At 37.3% G+C, this 26,522-nt stretch overlaps 1 protein-coding gene across 1 annotated transcript in view; it reads right to left on the reverse strand.

Moving 5' to 3' along the window:
* The window catches only part of LOC132541273 (multiple C2 and transmembrane domain-containing protein 1-like), a 39,227-nt gene extending 12,916 nt beyond the window's left edge, over positions 1 to 26,311 (reverse strand). Inside the window, exons 1-3 of the mRNA XM_060201022.1 lie at positions 26,219 to 26,311; positions 9,240 to 9,349; positions 3,549 to 3,658 (exon numbers count right to left, since the gene is read on the reverse strand). Coding sequence (XP_060057005.1) covers positions 3,549 to 3,658; positions 9,240 to 9,349; positions 26,219 to 26,311 — 313 coding nt within the window. The remainder of the gene's footprint in view (positions 1 to 3,548; positions 3,659 to 9,239; positions 9,350 to 26,218) is intronic.
* Positions 26,312 to 26,522: the final 211 nt, after the last annotated feature.

The following is a 26,522-nucleotide window of genomic DNA, read 5'->3' on the forward strand; positions in this document are numbered from 1 at the left end:
TTTTTTAATTTTATTATTTTTCTTTTAAGCTACAAAAAAAAATCTAATGCTTACAAAAACTGCTGTAATGATTGACTTAGTTGAATCACAACTTGCATTAGAATGGGCAAAATCTGAGCCATGTCTATGGATGCTATCCAAAGAGAAAATATAAGGAGGGACAAATACAGGTGAAATTGGAGGGCCGGGTGGTGGTGCACCTGGCTCACTGCACATGTTACAATGCATAAGGACCCAGGTTCGAATACCTGGTCCCACCTGCAGGAGGAAGCTTTGTTGATGGTGAAGCAGGGATGCAGGTATCTTTCTGTCTCTCTCCCTCTCTATCTCCCCCTTCCCTCTTGATTTCCAGCTGTCTCTATCCAGTAAATAGGGGGGAAAAAGTAAAAAATAAAAACAGGTGAAGTTGGAACTAGGATGTGCAACAAAAAAGGTGACATAATTAAAATGTCAAAATGATGTGTAAAACTATAATTATCCATTCTACGTCTTCTGTCTGATAATGGAGAATTTTATGGAGTAATATACTGTTAAATTATACTGCACTTAATTTACCAAGTATATTCACATTAACATCTTTTTTACAACATTTTTTCTTTGTTCACAAAAATTATTTATTATTGGATAGAGATAGAAGTTGAGAGGGGAGGGGGATATAGAAAGAGGGAAAGACAGGTCAATCCATACTCTCTCTTTCCCCATGTCTCTCTCTTTCCCCAGTGGGGCAGGGTTCTGGGGAATTGGAGCTCCACACCCATGGTCAGCGGGGAAGCAATTACAGAAGCCAGACCTTCCGCCTTCTGCATCCCAAAATGACCTTGGGTCCATGCTCCCAGAGGGTTAAAGAATAGGAAAGCTATCAGGGGAGGGGATGGGATACGGTGTTCTGATGGTGGGAATTGTGTGAAATTGTACCCCTCTTATCCTATGGTTTTATCAAAGTTTCCTTTTTATAAATAAATTAAAATTTAAAAAATTAAGAAAGAGAGGGAAAGAAAAAGAGAAACACCTGTAGCCTTGTTTCACCACTCGGGAAGCTTTCCCCCTACAGGTGTGCACTAGGGGTTGGAGTGAGGTCTTTGTGCTTTGTAATATATGAGCTTAACCAGGTGCACCACTGCCTGCCCCTCACCACATTAACATCTTTACATGAAGTCAAAACACTTAAAAACTGGGCCATGGGGACCGGGTGGTGGCACACCTGGCTGAGTGCATGTGTTACAATGCGCAGGGACCTGGGTTCAAGCCCCCGGCTCCCACCTGCAGGGGGAAAGCTTTAGGAGTGGTGAAGCAGGGCTGCAGGTGTCTCTCTGACTCTCTCCCTCTCTATCTCCCCCTTCCTCTTGATTTCTGGCTGTCTCTATCCAATAAATAAAGAAATTAAAAAAAAACTGGTCCATGAACTAGAGCATTTGGTTCTTTTTTTTTTTTTTTAGGGTGCTCAGCAGAATAAACTTCTGCAAATAAAATTTTAGTCTGTTTCCCCATGTGAGACCCATGTCTTAAACTGGAGATCAGTATTTCAGCAATCACCCATCACAAGAGAAATGCAATTCTCTTCTCATTTCATTTGGTGAAATGAAGAAACGCAAAAACAGTCTCTTAAACTTTTATTGAAGATACTAGCCAGTGAGTCCACCCAGGCTACACAGCCAGATGTTTGCTATAGGATTTGATTTCTGAGACTGTGGAGAAGGGAAACCAGTTACCACAACTGAGAGGACATGCCTGACCTTTGGCTAGTTAGTGGTAATAAGTGCTACACCTAATGCCTACTCTAATTCCTTCAGTAAAACAGCTGAGTTATATAACAGAATCAAGAATATGCTGGAAATGCCTCTTCCCTTGTATAATGAAAGTACTATCTTAATGAAACTGTTCCATTAAATTATATAAATTAAGAAAGGAAAAATGTTACAGTTCATACCATTTTTCATATCCTACCCAAAAAGTAAAGGTGATGATAGTGGTGAGAAGATTTGCTCAAGATAGGACAAGTTAGGCAAAAAAAGAAAACGAACAAACAAAACAAAACAAAAACAAGAAAACAGAGGAGACATGACATCTCTACTCATATTCATACAGTATATCTTTTTTTTTTTTGCCTTCAGGTTTATTGCTGGGGCTCAGTGACTGCACCATGAATCCACTGCTCCTAGAGGCCTTCCCCAACCCCCCCTTTGTTGTTGTAGCAGCATTGTTGTGGTTATTATTGTTGTTGTTGTTGTTGTTGTCATTCGTTGTTGGATAGGACAGAGAGAAATGGAGGGGAAGACAGAGAGGGGGAGAGAAAGATAGACACCTGCAGACCTGCTTCACCGCTGGTGAAGTGACTCCACTGAGGAGCTGGGGCTCAAACCGGGATCCTTAATGTCGGTCCTTGTGCTTTGCGCCACCTGCGCTTAACCCGCTGCACTACCGCCCGACCCCCCATACAGTATATCTTTAAATGAGAGGGAGAGAGGGAGAGGGAGAGAGGGTGAGGGAGAGAGGGCCCTTTGATTCACTTGCTTTCAGTGTAAACCAGCTTTCTGGAGTTAAAAATCCACCTTGGTTCTTTTCACTTTTTGTTTCAGAGTCAGAGCTTCACACATGCTTGATTCTACCACTCTCAGCCTTCTAGGCTGCTTCTGTTTCCGTTTTGTTTTTACCCCCATTTAGATAGAAACTCAGAGGCTTGGATATTGAGTTTTCCAAACCAAGAATTTTGTCAGATAAGGCAAAACCCAAATTATGAAAAATACTGAAACCAATGACCACCTAAGTAGAATCGTGTTGCACAGGAACTATTATCATGCACTCTAAATACATTTTTTAAAAAGTATTGAGAGTTGGGAAAATAGCACAGTGGTATGCAAACGACATTCATGCTTCAGACACCAGAGATTCCAGTTCTCATCCCTGACTCCACCGTAAGCCAGAGATGAGCAGTACTCTGTTATAAAAAGGAAATGAGTATCTGATATCACATTTAACTGTTTTGCAAAAACATTCTTGTTTAGTATGTATAAAGGCATCTTGTTCCTAAACAACTTGCGAATTCCAAGGACCCTTTATTACATCCTAAAAGTGACCTCTTAAAAACAGGGCCAAATATAGTGCATGTTTACAGCCACTTCCACAAGATAAAGTACCGCAGCACAAAAGCATATTGTCCTAAATGAACCATATGAACCATATGAAAACGCTCTGTTTACGTGTATGTGGTGGAAATAAATCAGAGTGATGGCTAGACAAAGCTGCACTTTGATATATGAAGAATCTGCACAACCACATGTTTGTAGTATGACGGAGCCTATGGTGCCAGATAAGAAAAATGCATTTTTCAGGTAGACCTAAATCTTCATCCTGTTGTGATTTTTAACTGACCTGTCTCTTTTCATCATAGAGTAGCTTCGTGACTATAAATATAGGGAACTGCTGATGGTGTAACTCATTTCTTAAAAATAGCTTGTTCTTAGCATCTGCGACAGTTTAAAAGAAGAAAGAAAGAAAGAAAGAAAGAAAGAAAGAAAGAAAGAAAGAAAGAAAGAAAACACTGTACTTACCCCAGACAAGGACAATGTATCGCAGTGGAATGAAGTACAGGATCACTGTGAGTACACAGAGGGCTACAATGGCCAGCCAGCTTAAGAATGGGACAGTCCAGTTGAAAGTACTGCATGAGAAATTCACATATCAACAGTCTGAGTACTTCAAATACATGTTTTTTTTTTTTTTCCAATTAAAGATTAACAAACTCTGGACTAGAAATCCATAGAGGCTCCACTGTAGTTGACAAAAGATACAGGTATATTCAGATACAGGCTCTAGGTAAAGTTTCTTGTGATCAGTCCTACTTTGTACCAGTTGGCTTTAGGGAGGCTCTAAGCTGTTGCTTAGTGGATAACTCCCGGCATGGTTTAAAAAAAAAATGTACATTTGATTTTATTTTGTCTTCATTCTAAAACCAGAACCCAATGTTTTGTTTTGTTTTCACATTTTCACAGACTAGAATGCCCCTTGGGCCTTACCATTCTTTCTTCTCTCAACTCTCCCCCTATGTTCCCCACATTGGACATAAACGTCAGTGATTTGTCTGTGGGCCTAAATCTTACACTACAGTAACTTGAGAATCTCTGAGAGAAGTACTCACTTCCCACTTGAGATATGTTCAAAATGGAAGCAGATGTCAGGAAAGGGAAATAGAGAAGTTATCCTTGTAAGAATTCACTTACCCTTCTCAGATAGACAGAGACAAGTAATGAAGTCAGCGTTACTATCCTCCCTATACTATCTCTGGCAAAGGAGAACATGGCACCTAGTAAACTTGTTCGAAAGACAGAAAAGGGAACACTAACTGGAAGTATAGAACGAACAGGCCTAGCTAATGGATCTGTGGTATTCTCATAGAGGTAATGATTGATAATGTGGAGCGTCAGGGAAGGCTGCAAGACTGAGAGCCGACAGGGCAACAACACTAGAATAAGGAACAGATGGGTCAGTAAGTAGAAGTGGAGTAAGTTGCAGTGAAGATAGTACTGAGAAGAGAGGAAAGAATATAGTAGGCTAAAAAGGAAAATAAGAAGAGAAAGATAATGCAGAGCATTAAGAAAGTAGAACATGGAAAAACTGATAGTTTTATGATTTTGTGTAGAAATTCAGTAGTGAATCTCTGGTGTTTTTTTTTTCATCATTGTTGTGGTTATTATTGTTGTTGTTGTTGTTTATTTTATTTTATTGGGGAATTAATGTTTTACATTCAATAGTTTGTACATGCATAACATTCCCCAGTTTCCCATATAACAATACAACCCCCACTAGGTCCTCTGAATCCTTCTTGGACCTGTATTCTCCCCACGGTGTTTTGTTTTTTTAAAGAATGGCAAAAGTAAACTATAAAGCTTCCAGGTTTGGGTACATAACTATACCACCATTTAGTTAACAGGTGTACCATTTCAGTGTCCAGCTTCCAAAGAAGAAGTAACAGAATTTATTGAATTACACTTTAACATAGCTTCATGAAAAAAAAAATTGCCAAGAAGCTGGAAGGTCTTTGTTCAAACTCTAGATTCTGCAATGTGACTTTTGATGAATCAGCCTCTCTAAGCCTTGACTTCCTCCATTATAAAACAAGGGCAGCTTTTATTCTATTGACGAAGACAGGTAGGAATGATAACTAGTTTATATGACTCAAAGTGCTATCATTAGAGCCAATAAATCCAGGGGTATGGCTTTTTTTTCTTATAAGGCAATGAGAGAAGCCCCAAAGACAGATCAGAAAAATGTGAGGTGGCAATAATGTTAATATTAATATTTTTAATTTTTAATTTCTTCTAAATTCTCTGGTAATATAACCAATTGTCAGTGGAAGTGGAGTTTCTCCAGGAAAGTTTCTGATACAGTACAGGGTGACAATTGGGAGATTTCCTCCTATACCTCAGCATAATATTTAATTGTTATTCCTTAGTTGTTTTTTTTTGCCTCCAGGGTTATCACTGGGGCTTGGTGCCTGCACAACAAATCCACTGCTCCTGGAGGCCATCTTTTTCCATTTGTTGTTGTTGTTGGATAGGACAGAGAGAAATTAAGAGAGGAAGAGAAAACAGAGAGGGAGAAAGATAAGTACCTACAGACCTGCTTCATTGCTTGCAAAGCCACCCCTTTGCAGGAGGGGAGCCTGGGGCTCAAAATGGATCCTTGTGCGGGACCTTTGTGCTTAGTACTGTGTGTGCTTAACCCGGTGAGCTACCACCCGGCCCCCCTATTCCTTAGTTTTTGTGATGTGCGGCTTGCCTTTTTTTTTTTTCATCTCTCTAGGTCAACTGTTTCATAAAAATGTTTTTCTCCTATTAAAAGAGTCAAAGTTGAATCTGCTTGTCTTGTTTTCAGTAATTCTTGGCTTTTATATTTTTGTTTCTCTCTCCCCCACCCTCCCATCCCTTCACCCCAATGGCCACAGTAAGTGTCCTGTAACTGTTACTTAGTAAAGGATCATGACTTCTCTCTTTTATAGACACCTGCACTTTCCTTGTTTCTGCCCACTTGTGGAGAGAACAGAAGGCTGAGGGTCTGCTTGCTTTTCTGTGGCTCAGCTCAGAGCCATCGGGCCATCTATCATGCTACTCCATGTGCAAGGGCACTGCCTCTTCACTTGGAAAACCCTCCTTCTGGGCAGCCTCACTGAAGGGTTCCCTGTACTCACTTTTCTTGGAAGGATAAAGAAATCATCAGTGTAGCTATTGTCAGAAAAGAAAGACTACTTTTTCTATCCTGAATTATGGAATAATGTGGAATAAGCTTTACCACACACACACACACATGCACACACTTCAAGAAATTTCTGTTAGTAACTAGATGTGGTAATTATAAAAGCTTTTCATTTTATACTTACAGATTGCTTCTGAATCTGCTTTCTATCCTGTGGCCCTTCAGAGAGTACTTTTTTTAGTACTTAGATTATTGTTGTGTGGAAAAAAATAACTCTCAAGAGACTCACTGGTTCCTATACCTCACCCTATGCCTACACCTACATATCTATGCTTATTCCTGTACCTACAGTTATCTACACATATAGAAAGTAGCTAGAATTCTATCACTCAATTGGCCACAATGTTTTACAGCAAACCACCTGTTTTGAGGCCTTCTACCTACCACCCAACATAACAAAGCAGTCCCTTCCTCTCAGGTACTCACTAACCTGGTCTTAATTGATGATCCAATAGGCTTTTGCTCTACATGAGATGCTTCTGTTGATGCATATAACATACAACAAGCCTCAGAGAAAGGGCAACACTTAATAGGGTGATGCCCCATATAGGACCCCACAATATGCTTCAGTGAGCAGGGTATAAAGGACCAGGGGAAAGTCTCAAAAATAACACAGAGAGGTCTAAACAAAGAGACAAGATGATGAAAATCCATTTTTAGATGCTTAAAACAGAATGTACTTTAGATGTAGATTTGGGAGCAGGAGGGAGGCTATTCTGTGTAATATGATATGTCAATGTGGAAGCTCAGCACCTCAGCATATGCGGAGTTGCACTCAACAAAAAGTCACACAAAATAAAATGCATTATCCCTTGAAACATGAAAGGCATCAGATGAGTGACCTGCACCTTCAGTTTAAATAATTTACTTCTTTCAAGTCCTGTTCATGCCCAAGAATCCAAATCTGAAGAGCAGTTCTGGTCATGAATAATAAACAATGAATAGATAATGTGCAGCTAGGAAAATGTAGACATATCCAGAAAAACAGAACTCCTTCTTGAATAAACCATTCTTTATGCATGACAACTTTTACATCATTTTCACTATAATATATGCTTTTTGTTTTACTGATAACCAATTATTATAAAAACCAATTTATAAACAATAGTTGCTCATAAAAATATATTAGCAAATACAATCTGAAGTAAAATGGGTGGTTTTAAAAATTGTATATTATATATAGATGTCATGGTTTCTTATTTAAAAAAAATAAAGAGTGACCAGTAAAATAGCTCAGTTGAATAGTGTGATGTTTTGATAGGTGAGCAACCCAGGTTCAAGCTTGGCCTCTGTTGCAAAGAAAGTTTCCATCCCCACCTGCCGGGGAAAGCTTCACAAGTGGTGAAGCAGTGCTGCAGGTGTCTCTCTGTCTCTTTCTCTATCTTCCCCCTCCTTTCTCAATTTATCTCTGTCTCTAACCAATAATAAATAAAAATATAAAAATTAAAGGTGGGGGAGTCGGGCAGTAGCACAGTGGGTTAAGCACACGTGGTGCAAAGGGCAAGGACCGGCATAAGGATCCTGGTTTGAGCCCCTGGCTCCCCACCTGCAGGGGGATCAATTCACAGGGGGCAAAGCAGGTCTGCAAGTGTTTGTCTTTCTCTCTCCTTCTCTGTCTTCCCCATCTCTTTCCATTTCTCTCTGTCCTATCCAACAACGATGACATCAGTAACAACAACAATGGTAACTACAACAATAAAACAAGGGCAACAAAGGGGAATAAATAAATAAATATTAATAAAAATTTAAAAAGATAAAAAGATGGTGTAAAAAAGAAGATAAAGTTTCCATGCTCCTCATTCCCTTTTTCTATCAGCCTGAAAGAAAGAAAGAAAGAAAGAAAGAAAGAAAGAAAGAAAGAAAGAGAGAGAGAAAACAAGGGTAGGGGATTCTTTATTTTCTAATATTTTTGACCAGAGTACTGTTCAGCTCTGAACCTTTCACATGAGAGTCCTGTATATAACTGTTCTACTATCTCCCCAGCTTTGGGAATTATGTTTTTTTTTAATTATAAAAATTCTGTATATTGATGAGTGGCTGAGCAAGTTGTGGTATATATACACAATGGAACACTACTTAACTGTAAAAAAAAATGGTGATTTCACCTTTTTTACTTCATCTTGGTTGGAGCTTGAAGGAATCATGCTACATGAGGTAAATCAGAAACAAAAGGATGAATATGGGACAATCTTACTCATAGACAGAAGTTGAAAAACAAGATAAGAAAGGAAAACGCTAAGCAGAACTTAGACTGGGTTTGGTATATTTCACCAAAGTAAAAGATTCTGGGGTAGGGGTATGGGGGGTAGAGTTCAGGGCCTGGAACATGATGGCAGAAGAGGACGTAGTGGAGGGCTGTATTATTATGTGGAAAACTGGCAAATGCTACGCATGTACAAACTATTATATTTTGCTGTCAACTGTAAACCATTAATCCCCCAATAAAGACAATTTTAAAAATTCTGTGTATTTTCTAAATTAAAAAATAATTAGTTCATTTAATCTATGTAAACACATACATTTATGTTATGTAAACACATACATTTGAAAGAATATTTTTGTAGTGTTACAAATATTTTAAAATTTAAAGTCACATGGAAAACAATAACTCAACAAATAATAAAATGTAGGTATGTCTTAATCATCTGAATTTCTTTCTTAAGTTGATTTTTTTTCAGTCACAATTTCCTATCTCATTTATGAACAGTCTTTTACTGTGGAGATGTGTTAAGATTTAGGACAATGTTATTTCTTCAACTACAAGTATGATTTCTTTCCAACCAGTATGTTTTAAATTGTAGGAAGGAAATTGACAGAACTTTCATAAAACCAAAGACTGGCAGAAACAAAGCAAATAATGATGATAAAACTAGGCAATAGCTCACACAGAAGGAGTGTCCCCTGCCACAAGGAATGTGGCATTTCACCTTCTGAGAAACAAATGGACACTGTTCTACAGAAGGCCAAGCTCACATGTCAGCATCACTCACTTCTTTATCCTCTCGCCAAAGGAAGCCACTTCATCTAGGATGTTCTGGACACTGATACATACTTCCTGAATGGCATAGATTTTATTTATAAATCCTTTTTTCTCACCGTCCTAAAATACAATGAAAGAGAGAAGATTCTCTATGAATAAAGTTATTCACTGCTTGAAATTATGTCTTGACACTTTCTTACATTTTTAAACTTAAATTTTGTGTACACACACACACACACACACACACACACGACATTTAGATCCAATGAAAAATTCAGTATATAAAGGTGAATGAATCTAAAGGCGGGAATCTAATATCACAGGTTTTTTTTTTAAGCATTAAGGAGACTTGGATACGGTAACTCTGATCTTAATGAATAGAAACATTTTAGTCAGAAAGTGGGTAGGTGTAAAGGTTTGAGAGGCTGGGTCTCAGAATAACCAAATCTGGAATCTGCACCAATTCTGAACCCACCATGACTGATTCTTCTAAAAGGCCCATTTTTTTTTTTACCCTATTGTTCACAGACCTATGTTTACTTGTAATTCCAGACAATTCAATAGCAGAGAATGGTAAATGCAAATAAGAGTTTCTATAGGCAGTGAAAATTGGAAAGAGAGAAAGGAAGGAAGGAAATAAAGAAGTAAAGAAGGAAGGAAGGGAGGAAGAAAGGAAAAAATGAAGGAAGGAAGGAAAGAAGGAAGGAAGGGAGGAAGAAATATAAAAAGAAGAGGCAAGGTCAACTGATCTACCTTTGGTAGACTTGCCACAAAATTATCCTGATGACCTCCTCACCTAGGATTATACTGATATATTCTCTACAGTAGCATCTGCTATATTATGATTTTAATGAAACATTTACACCTCATTTTACTTAGTTCTTAATTTTAAAACTTATGTGAGACTTAAGTAATATTGGTATGCTGCATGGAACGAGAAGGTGGGGGACTGAACTTATGTTTAGAAAGTAGTGTGAGCCTGGAGGTAAAATGTGCACATTTTGTAATTTTAGACCCATAGGAAGAAACTGTGGTGACCTTTCACGATTGGAAATTCTGCTTAGTAGCCTGGCATCCCAGGCATTTGTCTAGGTTGTTTGGTGGAGACCATCCAACCCAGATTCCATGACTCCATTCCTCCATGCCAGCTTGAATATCTATGGAAATGTAGATCCAATTTCATTACTTTAACTTCTTTTGAACACTTATACACTGTGCCAGAACACTTGAGACCTCATGTGGCAGTCAATGCTTGCTAAAAGCAGCCAGGAAGCTAAAATAATAATGTCGTCATGTTGCACATTTACATACTGACTTTCAGTAGTCTAAAGCACTTTGCACTGTGAACACTTGACTGGGACTGGCATCCTGCCACCTTAGAAGCAGAAAGAATGTGAATGACAGGTGTGTGTGTGCTTGCAGGCTCCAAGGACAGCAGGGCACAGTGGGACTGAGGACATGGAGTCCAGTTTTATAACAAGATATTTAGATACCAGTTATTTAGAGCCTTCATTTAAAACTTTATTCCCCTGAGAGATACTGTCTGCATTATTCATCTTGTTTATGCCAAAACAGAGTGTCAGGCAATGGGGTAGATGAGATGTGTAAGATTCATATTATAGAAAACAAAGTACTCTGACGGCCCCCACTATCTTCAAAATTTGTCAGTCATATCATTAGAGATGGCTGCATCAATTTCCTGTATTTTCAATATCCCCTGGTACGAAAGAAAAATGCATTAATTCATCTAAGGAGTTGTATATTTTACAATGGAAATAGATAAACAGTGGCTCCTTCTAGTTATATTCATAACTCCAAAGTCGGTCTGCTTTAGTAATATCCACTGACTTCATTGTTCTCTCAAGAACCAGCTAAGAACATTTATGTCTTGGATGTAAAGTGCCCTTTTCAATATTTTTCTACATGCAGGATAAGTCAAACATACTAGTTAGACCATGAAAATTCATTGAGAATAGTGTCTTACCAGTTCAAAATTATGATATAAAAATAGTTCGTTCACAACAGCAATAACATGCACAGCATATTTAAGAATAATGTAAAGTAAAGGGAATGGGATATGCAGTTCTGGTGGTGGGAATTGTGTGGCATTGTACCTCTCTCATCCTATGGTCTTGTCAGTGTTTCCATTTTATAAATAAAAATTAAAAAAAAATAATATAGTCATTTTCCACATTTGAATACTGAGTATTAAAATACTATACCCTCTATTTAGTGAATACATAGGTATAAAAAAAGAAGTTCTATGTGTTTAGAGCAGAGTGAAATGTGAAATAAATTTTTTAAAGTATTGAAAATTTATTTTAAAGAATAAATGAATGACAATAGCCTAGAACAGTTTCACAGAAGAGAAATAATAAAAAGACATTTATCTCATCAGATATTTAAATATTTAGCATATCATAAAGGTCACTGGAAGATTTATTAATGTATGACAAAACAGCATTGTAAATTCATAATAAAATAGGAAGAATTGTGTTAAACAACTATTTGGGGAAGATTATGTTCAGTAGACCCTCAAAATCTACTAGCCCAAATCTATCTCAAGTAGATAATTTCAAATAAATTCTAGATTAATTATAAAGCAAAATATATAAGTGTTCTATAGGAAATATATATATATATATATATATATAGTTATTTCCTGCTTTGTAGATTGGAAAGAAATTATTTGCAATAGCCAAAACCTGGAAGCAACCTAGGAGTCCAATAACAGATGAGTGGCTGAGAAAGTTGCGGTATATAAAGACAACAAAATACTCCTCAGCTATTAAGAATAATGAATTCACCTTCTTTGCCTCATCTTGGATGGAGCTTGAAGGAACAATTTTAAGTGAAATAAGCCAGAAAGAGACAGATGAATATGGGATGATCTCACTCATAGACAGAAGTTGAAAATAAGAACAGAAGGACTTTGAGGGGAGGGAAGGCTTTCAGGTCCTGGTGCATGATGGTGGAGGAGGACCTGGGGGAAAGGGCTTAGAATGTCTTGCAGAAAGCTGAGGAATTTTACACATATCAACAACTGTATTTACTACTTATTGTAAACTATTAATCCCCTAATAAAAACATTTTCAAAAAACTGAAAAAAAAGTCAACCACAAAGGATAATGATTGAAAACTTATACGAGATTAAAAATAATCAAAACTCATAAATTTGAATTTCAAAGTGGAAAAAATTGAAACGCTTGACAAATAAATCATGGAAGGAGTTTCCTATATGTTCAATAAACATTTGCAATGTTTTCATTGAGATTCAATTTATAAAAACTTATGCATCAAACCAGGGCTAGGTGGAGTACATTATGTATGATCCATACAATTTATATACTATTGTAAAATCAAAATATTATCTAAAAGAACATTTAATAATAGAAGATGTTTATGATTCAACAGAAACAGGAAAAAAATCAAATAAATGTGATACACAGTATAATCCTAATGCTTTTATTTCACATTGGCAACTTGAAAATAAGATCTTCAAAGAGATTATGTCAAAATAATACTAAGGATAATTAAAATCTATTTCCTTCATGTCCTCCTAGTAGTCAAATTCCTTGCAATTAATATATTTTACTTTAATAATCAGAACATTTGGGAACTAGGTGGTAGTGCAGTGGGTTAAGCTCAGGTTAAGCGCAAGAATCCCAGTTTGAGCCCCCGGCTCCTCACCTGCAGGAGAGTCGCTTCACAGGCGGTGAAGCAGGTCTGCAGGTGTCTATCTTTCTCTCCCCCTCTGTCTTGCCCTCCTCTCTCCATTTCTCTCTGTCTTATCCAACAACAATGACAGCAATAATAACAACAACAACAACGACAATAAACAACAAGGGCAATAAAAGGGGAAATTAAAAAAATAATAAGAACATTTAAATTTTTCAATATGATTATTTTTTAGAAATATTTATCAACATCAGAGTGGAAGAAAGAGTCAGAGCATCACTTTGTAGCATGTGTGATGCCAGAGATTTAGACTAAAGAATTCTCTTCCAAGTCCAACACTCTAGGCACTGCATCACCTCACAGTCTGCTCGATTTAACCATTAACAGTATCAGCTAAAAAAAAAAAAAAAAGAGTGAATTGCTACTGAAAGAAGATGATTTTACATGACTTATCTGTTTTTATTTTGGGCATCAGGGCTTTGCACCTATGTGATCACACAACTCCTAGTGAACTACTTTTTGCTTTTCATTTCAGATAGAGAAATACAATGAGGGAGAGAAGCAGAGAGGAGAGGCATCACAGCACTGCACCACCAATCGTGAAGCTTTCGCTGGTGCTTTCTATGCATGGTACATTCACATGATGTACTAGAGTCTGTCTATGCTTGGTACATTCACATGATGTACTAGAGTTAACTGATTGTCACACAGGTTATTCAAACTAGACACAATCATTCTACAAAGCAGATTTCTTTTTTTTCCATCCTACATAAGAAGAAACTGATCAGGAATCAGTGACATAGTTTGGATTGAGACTATATTAGCCTAGTGGAGTCTATTTTCTCCATAATATACCACCATGTGACCTTCCCATTCTATCCAGGAAGCTTTCAATTCCCTATCAAGAAACCTTGTGAGAAAAGCTATTTGTAAAGTCTTTAAAAACTGTTTAGGAACATATTACAATGATCATAATTTAGACTAGAGTTCATCATGCAGATAAAAATCTTCAGTAAAAATATGAAATCCATAAATTGTTTTCAAAGTTAGGAATGAAAGATATGTCAGAAATCATAATTTAATATCAATTATACACTGTACAAAAATTTAAACATAGTAATTTCATTAGCAAGATGTGTCATTTAAAACATTATAAAGATCGGGAGTCGGGCGGTAGCACAGCGGTTAAGCGCAGGTGGCACAAAGCACAATGACCGGCGAGAGGATCCCGGTTCAAGCCCAGGGCTCCCCATCTGCAGGGGAGTCGTTTCACAAGCGGTGAAGCAGGTCTGCAGGTGTCTATCTTTCTCTTCCCTCTCTATCTCCCCCTCCTCTCTCCATTTCTCTCTGTCCTATCCTACAACGAAGATATCAATAACAACAACAATAATAACTACAACAATAAAAAACAACAAGGGCAAAAACAAAGGGAAAATGAATAAATAAATATTTAAAAAAACATTATAAAGATCATTATCAGGGGGAGGGGGACAGAGGAGAATCCAAAAAGATTCATATCTGAGGCTCCTAGGTCCCAGGTTCAATCCCCACACCACCATAAACCAGAGATAAGCAGTGCTGGGGAGGGGGAACCTAAACAAACAAACCCATACAAGACTATTATCATTCAAGGTGTTAATGTATGATTACAGGCTAAAGAGTTTTTAAAAGATGCTCATTCTCAATTTTTTTTATTTCTATAATCCCATTGCAAACCCCTTCTCCTGCCAGCAGCCTCCCCCCATCCCACCCCCAAATAAAAAAGTCTGCAGTGTTGGCAAAGTTTTGAAAATCAAATGCTTTGAGATAAAAATTTTTATTTTAAAATCTCTTTTCATCAAATTTTATATTCCTCCACTGTGGTCTCCAACCAATGAAGTAATTACTCTTTATATTCAGTATATGACCCAAAACTGCATTGGGTAATGGAATTGCTCTGTGTTGCATTCCAATATTTCATACTTTCCCCACTAATGTTCAATACTTTATTAGTAGAGAATAAATTGGTACATTTCTTTTATTGTCATTTTTGCTTTCCTTTATAAACCAGCATGGATGAAAGAAATATCATAGGGTAGTTAATCATTCACAGGCTTGGTAGTGACACTGTTTTTTTTTAAAATGCATTGCTATGGCTTCTTTTGAAGATGTAAAAAAATTACCCATAAAAGTAGCTATAACTATAAATCTGAGAACATGTCAGATTTATACTATAGAACTTTTCTAATGATGCCATATAATTTTTAAATCTTATTTTAAATAGTCCACAAAACATCAATAGCTACAAAGACTTGCAATACAGTGCTTCTTTCTTATTCGCCTACTTTATTATAAGATCATAATCAGAAATTAACAGATTCTTCTCAAAATATGCTTCCCAAGCTTTCAGATATTTAGGAAAATCTAAAGACCAAAAAAAAAAAAAGTCAGTAGGAGAGGAGTACCTTAAATATCTGGAAAATTGTATTCAAAGACTTAACAAACCAAAATGACAAATTCCTCCATCTATTCTGTTTTGAAGATGTGTGAGAAGCAAAGTGTGAGACATCAGGGAATGTATATTGTGGCACTGGGTTCCTTCTTCATGAATCCAGCTGCATCCTGAAATAGTCATAAATGCTACAGCGGGCCCTGCCAAGAGGTCACTGTCATCCCTGTTGACATTACAGAAAATAAGTCTGCTTGCCACCTGTGCTATATCGATCACAGCAACAAAATAAAATGTTTGTTCCAAATATTCATGTTGTAGAGTTAATGTTACTTCCTTTTTCTAGGATGAGAAGGTGTCTTGAAGGTGCAAAGGGGTAAGGGGCTGCTGAATCTCATTACAGTACAATAAGCATATAATGAAACTGCCTCAGCAGACATGGGTATGACTCATATTTGCTACTCCAAGAAGCTACTCTTGACTCTAATTTTGCTTTACCTTAGGAGTTTTGCTATATAACCGCTGGCAAAAAGTGAGTGATAAACTGGATGTATACTAGGAGACATAATTATTTTTTATTATTTACTAGTGACTACAGTTCTTCTTTGAACAGATAAAGCCTCATAAAGCATAACCAATATGATTGTGTTCTGAAGATATTTGTTTCATATGATTTATTTTTACAGTTAAAGATGGTTTTGGTGCACAACCAAACAGCTTAATTCATTCAGTAAAATGCACTGTAAAACTTAGACTTTATACTTCTGACCTGTGGAAAGTATTTTAGAGATGAGAACTGATACGTAAACTGAATAAAGGAACACATATATGTAATCAGTTGTTTTTCTGTACCAGTAATCCTTTTTCAGATATAAAAGATTATGTTTTTGTCTGAAATTCTGATTACTCAAATTGTCATGAAGAGTAGTTTGGCATAGAGATCCTTAGCTATAGAACCTATCTCACTGTTTTAGTAATTTCTTTATCAAATCATATCCAGAGTTTTTTTTTTTTCTGCTTTAGATCTTTTTCTGATATTAACTTTAGAAATAGGAGCTCTTCATGGAGACACCAAAGAATTATATAATATTTTTAAGCCTAGACTTCATGAAAATAAACAGTAACCCCACAAAAGAACACGAAAGGTTAAAAAGTCAAATAGACACTATTTAGGAGAGTAGTTTTTTTTTTTCCTGACAAAATAGTAAAATAATCACTGGACCCACGTGGCACAGTGAGCAGGATGAGGTCCTACTCATGAGGTCCTCAGTTAGATCACCAGAGTGATGCTCTGGTTCTCATTCTCTCCTTTTCTAAGCTGTTATTCAATAAGTAAAATCATTCATAAAAAAGAAATAAAATAGTGCTCAAAAACATCTATATTTCAGGATTATAAAGAAGAAAAATAAAATAATTTAAGTAGGACTTTTAGTATAATGACTGGTATAAACAGTCTATAATAGAACCAATTTCATAATCACTAACATTAGTAATAAAGGTATGAATACAACTCCTGACTAAATTAAGTCAAATTATATTTATTTCTACATGTGCACAAACCAAAATTTTGAAATATTTGAATTTCCAAATATACAAAACCTTTTACATGTTTTATTTTTCCAAATAACTTATCAGATTCCATTTTAGAAAATGATATTCTTTATACTGTTACATTGAGAAGATTATTTTTTTCTTTTTACTGATTCTGCAGATTTTTTTTTTTCACAATGAGCATTTACCTTTCTTTCTTTCTTTCTTTCTTTCTTTCTTTCTTTCTTTCTTTCTTTCTTTTTTACTACAGCACTGCTCAGCTCTGGCTTATGGTGGTATGGGGGATTGAACCTGGGATTTTGGAGCCTCAGGCATAACAGTCTCTTTGCACAACCATTATGCTATCTACCCCCACCCACCTTAGTTTTTTCTTCACCTCCTGAAAGATAGCACTTTTTTTTTTAGTACTCATTTTCTACAGTACAATTTTTAATTTCATTTAGCTGTACCTTGCATTGTTATTTGTTACACATCGTCATGTAACTTTAAGTGTGATAGTAAAAGAACATAAAGTTGGTTAGAAACATACTGTGGGTTTGTCAAGGTAAACAATAAGAATTTATTAAAATGGCAATTAGCAATTGACACTCCTTTGGGTTATATAAAAGCCAAGGATGAAAGAATGGAGTAAAGAAAAAAAGAAAGGGGAGGCAAAGAAGGAAAAGAGAAGACAGGAGAGAAAAGAGAGTTAGGCAGTGACAAAGAGATGAAAGAGATGGAGATGATGAGGTGAGGAGGAGAATCTGGAGAAACACACCCAAGAACCAAAAGAGGTTATGAAGATTGAGAAACGTAGGGACTGATATAAAGAAGAAAAAGAAACCATTTTGGATCAGTAACACAAAGGACATAAAGACAGAACTTGCTAATCATGTCACTGTCTAACTAATAAAAGTAATTATTATTTGCAAAATTCTGCACATGAAGTGGCTAGTTTCCATTAACAAGAACATATACATTACAGAAAGCACCTACATGATGCATATGCCCTTGTTAGGAGTAAATTTCCTGAAACCACAGGCCTTGATACTCAGACCCTTAATCATGTAGACCCTAAGGAACTTGCTAAATCTCCCTTGTCTTGATGATTTAAGAAAACTCCTTCTAACTGTCCTGCTAGTACTTGAAAGCTCTTAAAAGTTTAGGAACATATATCAATATCAAAACCTTTGACTTAATCTCCTTGCTAGCAGGCAGGAAGTGAATGGCTGTATAGATTATCTCAGGCTTTTGTCCCACAAGAAGTTTCTTGCTTTCAGAAAGACTCCAAGTGAAAGGGCCAGGCTAACCTTGATAGAATCCACAACAGAAACTGGTGAAGCTGCTGTTCCCAAGTATTAGGGAGGAAAAACATATGACAAAAGATACTTTCACTCAGGACAGTACAAAATAAGTGCTGGGATGAGAATGTGTATGCCTCACAGGCTTTTTTTTTTTTTTTTTTTTGTAAAGTCAAAATGAACAGATTGTGAAAAGTTCTTGAAATGTGAAAACACACTAAGGATTATGATGATTTGAGATAAGTCAGTGCCTATCTTTAGACCTCACTTGGAAAAGCAAATAAATAAAAAGGATTACTCAGGGTAAGGCCCCAAAACTGCTTCTGTTAGAATTAGTCATTTTTACAGAGGTTAACGAGGGCTGTGGAATAGCTTCTACCCTTAAGAGCCCTTTGAGAGCTTGTTAAAGGACACGCTCTCCTGCCGATGTTCAGTGGTTGAAGCTTGAGAGAATAAAGTACAGAATCATGGAGCTTATTTCTGAATCCAAACAGTAAATGCGAGACTAGTCTGTCTTTATCTTAATTTTTAGTGAATAATTTGTATGTGCCTGTGTGTGTGGCTTTTATTTTGAAATGATTTATTTTCAGATGTGTGTTCGATACGATGTTCAAATGCAGAGCTGCTTCACCGTTTGTGAAGCCAACTTCCTTCTGGGGATTTGAACTGGGATCCTTGCATGGGTCCTTGTGCTTCATACAATGTGTGCTTAACCCGGTGTACCACTACCCAATCCCTTCTTTCTTTTCTTCTTTCTTTTCTTTTCTTTCCTTTTCTTTTCTTTTCCTTTCTTTTCCTCTTTTTTTTTTTTAACTAGGACAGAGAAAGAAATTGAAAGGTGGTGGGGGAGATAGAGTGGGAAAGAGAAAGACAGACACCTGCAGACCTGTTTCACTATTTGTGATGCCTCCTCCCCTGCACATTGGGAGCAGGACCTCAAATCAGGATCCTTGAGCAAGGGAATATGTGTGCTCAACCCAGTGCGCTACTGTCAGGCCCCCTCCTTTTATTTTTTATATACACTAGCTCAGGAATATTATTGTATGCTTGTATAACTTCTCAACTTTCAGGGCTGGGTGGTGGTGCACCTAGTTAAGTTGCACATGTTACAACGCACAAGGACGCAGGTTCAAGCCCCAGGTCCCCACCAACAGGGGGAAGGCTTCTTTATGAGAGGTGAAGCAGGGCTGCAGGTGTCTTTCTGTCTCTCTGCCTCTCTATCTCCCCTTCCCTCTCAATTTCTGTCTCTATCCAAAAAATAAATTATCTTTTTAGCTCTCTAATCAATAATGTCCACCTTATACATATTATCTTACAATACTACTACTACTAATAATAATAATAATATACTTATCACAGTCACAGATATTTTCATTTCCCACATAAGGAATCTAGACCAGTGGCCTAAAGTCCCAATAAATTCCTACCCCAATGAGTGGGTCACTTTCCTTTGGTCCCTCCATCTTTACTGGCTCTCATCTGATACAATCAATGACTGCCACCTCTCCAGATTCAAAGGAGGTCTCGAAACTTTACATCAGGCTCAATCTGACGCTGTTGACTGGCTACGGAAGAAGGGCAAACGCTAGAAGAAGAATCTGATACACAGTTTGAAATATAAAATGTGAGCAGAGAGTATATTCATTTATAGTATTCTTTATCTGCTGAAAATTATATTCTCCATAAGCTGTTAGTCATACTCATGCAAGTTACCTCTTTACATAATTCATTATCATGTGATCTCAGCTGCCAGTCCTTATTGCAGATAAACCTTTCCATCAGAAACACTAATTTGTTCTTCAACAGGTCTCATAGCTGAATCAAGGTCAACATTTATTGTCTCTTTTAATAGCCTAGCCTTTGTTGCTAACCTATCAGTATAGCTTTTAATCAAAGGAAACATTGCTTTTATTTTACACAAATGAGGCATATGCATGAAAATGTGGAGCCATCAAAGATTTTTTTTCCTTTTCAAATAAGTTATGAAAATAATGTTGTTACCTTGTATAGAATTCTATAGTACATTAGGTAATGTCTTTTTTTTTTTGCCTCCAGGGCTATTGCTGGGGCTCAGTGCCTGCACTATGAATCCTGTGGCCAGTCTTCCCTTCCCTTCCCTTCCCTTCCCTTCCCTTCCCTTCCCTTCCCTTCCCTTCCCTTCCCTTCCCTTCCCTTCCCTTCCCTTCCCTTCCCTTCCCTTCCCTTCCCTTCCCTTCCCTTCCCTTCCCTTCCCTTCCCTTCCCTTCCCTTCCCTTCCCTTCCCTTCCCCTTCCTTCCTTCCTTCCTTCCTTCCTTCCTTCCTTCCTTCCTTCCTTCCTTCCTTCCTTTTATAGTACAAAGAGAATTTGAGAGGGGAGAGGAAGAAAGATATACCTGCTTCACCACTTGTGAAGCAACTCCTATGCAGGTGGGGAGATGGGGGTTTGAACTGGGATCTCTGTGTGGTTCTTTAACCTTTGACCTTTAATATGTGCACTTAACCTGGTACATCACCACCACCTGGCCCCCTCCCTTTTTTTTTTTTTTACTAGAACATCACATAGTTTACTTCAGATGTAGCAGCAATATTAAAATAAAAAAGTTTAATTCTTATCTGCATAGAGTAAACATAGCTATTTAAGTATTTTTTAAAAGTTATTCCCTACATAAAAACCTGAGGGAGTTTTTCCTTTCCATCTTATATATCATGATATCCTGATATCTCTGTTATTGGAGTACTTTCAATTGATGAGCAAACTTCTTGAAAATATTTCAGAACTTCTTTCTCTAAATAAAATTAGTCTAAACAAATTGTATAGCACATTAGATTTCTCTGCATTCTTTTCTTTAGAACCTAAATGTAATTACCATACTAAATACTTTTTACATATTCAACTCACAGTAAAAACTATCCCCCCCTCAAATGATGGGTATCTTTTGATCTTTCAATTAATAAAGTTGTTTGACCTCAATGATAATTTTTATGACATGTCAAATTCAACATGAGATAAATTGTTTTTACTGACATGCAGGCATATGAATTTCTGTCCAGCTTCTACCTCTTGTACATCCTCCTCCTTCAGAAGCAGATGGAATTATTTTAATACAAGTTTGATGTAGGATTAACCATTTAGAAACATTTACAGTTTAGGTTAAATCACTGACTAGTGTGGGAAAAGAAACTGTTATAGAGGTAATGTCTTTTTAAAAATCCCTTTCAAGGACCTTAATAAACTCAATATAATTACCATGTGCCAAAAGGCTTTTTTTGTTTTAAGTTTCTTCAGTAACACATTCAGATAAACAGATTGTCTTTACAAAACATGCTTATTTATCTTCCACTTCAATGGTAGGAACAAATGGTTTACCCATTTTACAGATGAAGCAATGAAAGCTTGAAGAATTGAGAATCTTATTATTAATTTTTAAAAAGTTCCTGGGATTTTAATTCTTGTCTTATAACTGAAACTGGGCTCCTTTTAGGTCACTGTCAAAAAGTCATCAAGTCACATATGATGTTTTTGCAATATACTGTTTTAGATATTTAAACTTGGCCCTTCCGAAGAACTAACCTTGAGTTATAATCAAATTGTGTGAGAAAAGAATCATACTAGTATTATAAAAACAATGCTCTTTGTGACATCTCCAAAACCATGAAAGGATTACTTTGTGAAATCCGGAGGCTATTTTTCTTTACAAATATTTTACAAGACAAACTTGTACCTTTCTAAAAAAGCACATCTGTTGTAAATTACTCCCTTACAGAAAGAGAATCACCATCCTTTCTTCCCATGTGAGCTTAAAAGAGATTTGTTGACATATCTAAGGTCGGCATAGACAAAACAGCACAGGAAAGAGGAGGTGGTCAGCAGGACCAGGGCTTGGCTTTGCTTAAACTAATTCCACATGCCCCATGAACCATTAGCTGTTTTTTATTTCCTGCTCCAAAGATCTGCAGTGAAAATAATCTGGGGTAGGGAAAGACTGCACTTATTATTTTTTTCTCCTCAACAAGATGCTGTGTTAGCAAACAGAACATAGGAGCCACCTTCAGCAAACCAAGGTCTTTAATAATCCATTTTTCAAACACTACTGGTATTTCCTTTCTGAACAAAGATGGACTGTGACTGGAATCGATTTCATCCTTTGTATGGTTACAATTGCCAAGTTTTTGGAAATAATTGCCATTTAAGTACTGGAGAATATTTTTTATATGAAGCCAACAACAGTTTTATTTCTATTTAATTTCCATGATTTGTTTGTTTGCTGTAAGTTTTCAGTACTCTGAAGGCATGATGCTTGGGGACAGGAAAAAGTCTTAAAAACTAATGGGGGGGGGGGAGATTTCAAAGTCAAGTTAGGAGACTGAATCCACCAAACAAGGAAAATTTTCCTTTGGAAACATAATTTGCCTCACCATTTGGGGCTTTTCTCCCTCATTTTCCCAATACACTCGTGCTATCTTATCAATCACCATTTTCAGACTTTCATATAATATAGGAAATGAAGGACAAAACTCAGAACATGATTGTCCCCCTTCAGAAGCTATCAGGGCTCTCCAGTGAAATTCTGCAAAACAGATGTGACTTTAGTACACATGAACTTTCTGAAGAAGTTAGAGACAACTAGACCACCTTTCTGTATAGGCGGACCTATCTCCCCCATCCAGATCTTACTGCAGAGCAAATCACTCCAACAGCCTCAATCCTGAGCTCCGTCTGGAAGAAAATACCAAAGGCTCTTTATTGAGCTATTGACAATATTGCTATTTATTTAGTTGTATTCATCATGTTCAAGCTTCTAGTTTATTTGATGAGGAAGTCGGAAAGGTCAAGAAACATGGGAATCAGTCTGGAAAAAAGAATCTAAATTCTTACCCTGGGGATGCTCACTGATTTAATAAGAAAAAAAAAATCCTTCAGAATGGTGGTTCATATATTCATATTTAAAATTTTTCCATTTAAAATATCAGGAGGCTAGGGCATAAATTGTATTTGTGATGCATTTTCTTTTGCTTATTCTATTCAGACAGAGGAATGTTATCATTTAGAATCCTATTATGCACTTTACTACTATGGGACCAGTAAGATGGAGATGAATGTTCCATCTCGCAAAGCTTTCTCCCTGTGGCTGGGGACCAGAAGCTCGAACCTGGGTCCTTGCGAATTGTGACATGTGTGCTCAACCAAGTGCCCCACCACTGGGCCCTGTATGCTAAAGTTTTAAAGGGGCCTTTGTTGAGAATGTGTACTTGCTCTTAGAACAATCTGAAAGAGATGGTGCAGAAAGGGGTCGCCAACTGCAAGAGTAGTGTGTTTGTAAAGGGACTCACTCCACAAAGAGAGAAATGGACATATTCTTTCTCCTGTGTCCAGAGGGGAATTAAGAAACTTCAGGATATAGATGAAGTAGGTCTTAAAGTAGGTAGCTGAAAATGTGAAGATTTGGGAATTCCTAATTGCATCTGTTAGAAAGTGAACCACCTGAGATGAAATTAGAGTGTACTATAAAAGGAAAGGTCTCACCCGAGTAATGAAGCTGAAGATGCAGGAGGCAAAATCATTAGCTGAGAGTGAGCATCAGGAACAACTGATTGAGAAGGTTGGTGGAGCCTATGCAGGTATGAACCTGGTATTCTCAGGTCTGTTTACACCAATTCTGGCTTGATACTGATTTTGCACTTCATTCTCTTGTGCTGCTTTGGTGAAATTTAGAAATTGTATCCTTCTTACTTAGTATTTTATCAACCCTCTTCTTATAAAGCTTAAGAGGAGGTAACATACTTTACTGTTAAAAACTCTGAGCCAGTGTTGTGGTCAGTAGTCATGACTTTGCTTTTTAACGTGAAAAAAATCGTTTTTTTTTTTCTTCTTTTAATGGTTGATGTATAGATAATTTATAATGAATCATTCCTGAAACTTTTTTTTTGTCCCTTGAAACATAAATGTCTCTTTATTTGTTATGGATCAAATATATAGATAGATAGATAGATAATTTAACTTATAAAAAGGAAATTGAAAAAACCATAGGATAAGAGGGGTACAACTCCACACAATTCCCATGACCAGAACTCCGTATCCCATCCCCTCTCTTGATAGCTTTCCTATTCTTTAACCCTCTGGGAGTATGGACCCAGGGTCATTGTGGGATACAGAAGGTGGAAGGTCTGGTTTCCCAAACAGACATGATGGGCCTAGACCTCAAAAAAATCCCTCTCTCCATTGTTACCAGTCATCTCTATCAGGAACAACAAAACAGACCCCTTTGTGGGCTCCATAGGACCTTGCCCTCAACTTGGATCAACAACGATAGAGAATGTTCCATCCTCTGAAGGGAGGATGGACAATATACTCTATGCTACACCTGAGGTAGATGGGTCCTGATATTGGAGCAGCTTAGAACATTCCTACTCACGACCACAGAACGTGAGCTCGGATCTACAGGGATGCAGAGGTCACATAGGCTCCTAAGCTGAATATGGGGCCCAGATCACATCAAATCGATAGGGTTTACAGTCAACAATATTTATATACCTTTCTCATATTTGGGAGCTACTCTCTTCCCTGATCCAGCTTTCTGGTCCTTCTGCCAGCCATGACATCATCTCCCCAGACAATAACTTGGATAAATATATTTTTATTACACATATACAATTCATTATTATATTTTATTCTAAAACAGAATAATAAAGACTAATATTTTATTTATTATATATTTTACAGTTCTATAATACTTGATAGGACAGGAAAAAATTTAGAGAGGATGGGATATAGACAGATAAGTAGATAGAGAGAAAGACACTTGTAGACCTGTTTTACCTCTTATGAAGCACCTCCCTGCATGTGGACAGCAGGTGCTCTAACCTGGGTCCTTGTTGCCACTGATGTTGTTGGGTAGGACAGAGAGAAATCGAGAGAAGAGGAGAAACAGAGAGGGAGAGAGATAGACACCTGCAGACCTGCTTCACTGCCAGTGAAGGGACCCCCTGCAGATGCAGAGGCCCGGGCTCAAACCGGGATCTTTCAGCCAGTCCTTACACTTGGCGCCATGTGCGCTTAATCCGCTGGGCTACTGCCTGATCCAATAAGCCAATGTTTCTTTATGGGTGTTTAGGTTGATTGCCTGTTTTGTCTACTGTCAATAATGTCATGAATATAGAGCTGCATATTTCCCTTTAAATTAGTTTTCATTATAATTTTTCTTGACTTCTGGATTCATTTGCATCCAACTGGTCATATCAAAGGAGATATCTGGACCTTTCCCCAGGTCTGTCAGTGCTGGTGATCTCAGGCGCAAATAAGAATAAAGAGTTGTTGTTGATGAAGGAAAGGTAACAAAACTCTGCTCACCAGTGGTAATAAAAAGGTAAGTGGGGAGTCCGGCGGTAGCGCAGCGGGTTAAGTGCAAGTGGTGCAAAGTGCAAGGACCTGCCTAAGGATCCCGGTTGGAGCCCGGGGCTCCCCACCTACAGGGGAGTCGCTTCACAGGCAGTGAAGCAGGTCTGCAGGTGTCTTTCTCTCCCCTTCTCTGTCTCCCTCTTCTCTCTCCATTCCTCTCTGTCCTATCCAACAACGACGACATCAATAACAACAATAATAACTACAACCATTAAAAAAAAAAAGGTAAGTGATCTACCCTATCTTCTCCTCCTCCTCCATCCTCCTTTATCTCCTCCTTTTTGTTATTATACTGTCACCAGGCTTTTTGCTGGAGCTCTGTGCCTACACAAGGATTCCACTGCTCGAAGTGACCTTTTTTTCCTATTTTACTTTATGTTATTTTGCAGTGTAAGGAAGATAGAAGTCAAGAGGGAAAGAGAGAACAAGAGAGGAAGAGTCAGAGACACCTAAAGCAGTGTTCCATGGTTCATGAAGTTTCCTGTCCCTACCCCTAGATGGGGTTGGGGCTTTGACCCTGGGCCCTCATGTTTGGTGATATGTACAACACTACTTGATACTTATAAACAAGTTTTAGTCTTTCCTTCTGACACAAGAACCCACTGAGTATCTCACAAACTGTCAACTAGTTGAATTCTTTTCATCCTCTGATACCCAGTCTTCTCTGCTAGGCGACCACACCAGCATTCTCAGAAATAGTTGCTAACCACCATTTGGGAATTTCTGTAAAGAAGTCATAAAATCTTTTGAGTTCTGGATCACAGTTCATGTTAGCCCATAGACAGATGTAGGGGAACTTGACTAGCCTAACCATATTTTATGTAGGTACTTTCCAAATTAAGATAAAATCCAGATACTGTGGGGAAAAAAATCCAAAAAAGAAATACTTAGGAAATACTGTCACTTCAAAAAGAAGTAATCTGAATTCTAGTCCTTTTCCTTGGGTATACATTCCAGGAGGAGCAAGAAAATGATATTTT

Source organism: Erinaceus europaeus, chromosome 11 (genome assembly GCF_950295315.1).
Source record: "Erinaceus europaeus chromosome 11, mEriEur2.1, whole genome shotgun sequence".
Taxonomy (NCBI): Eukaryota; Metazoa; Chordata; class Mammalia; order Eulipotyphla; family Erinaceidae; genus Erinaceus; species Erinaceus europaeus.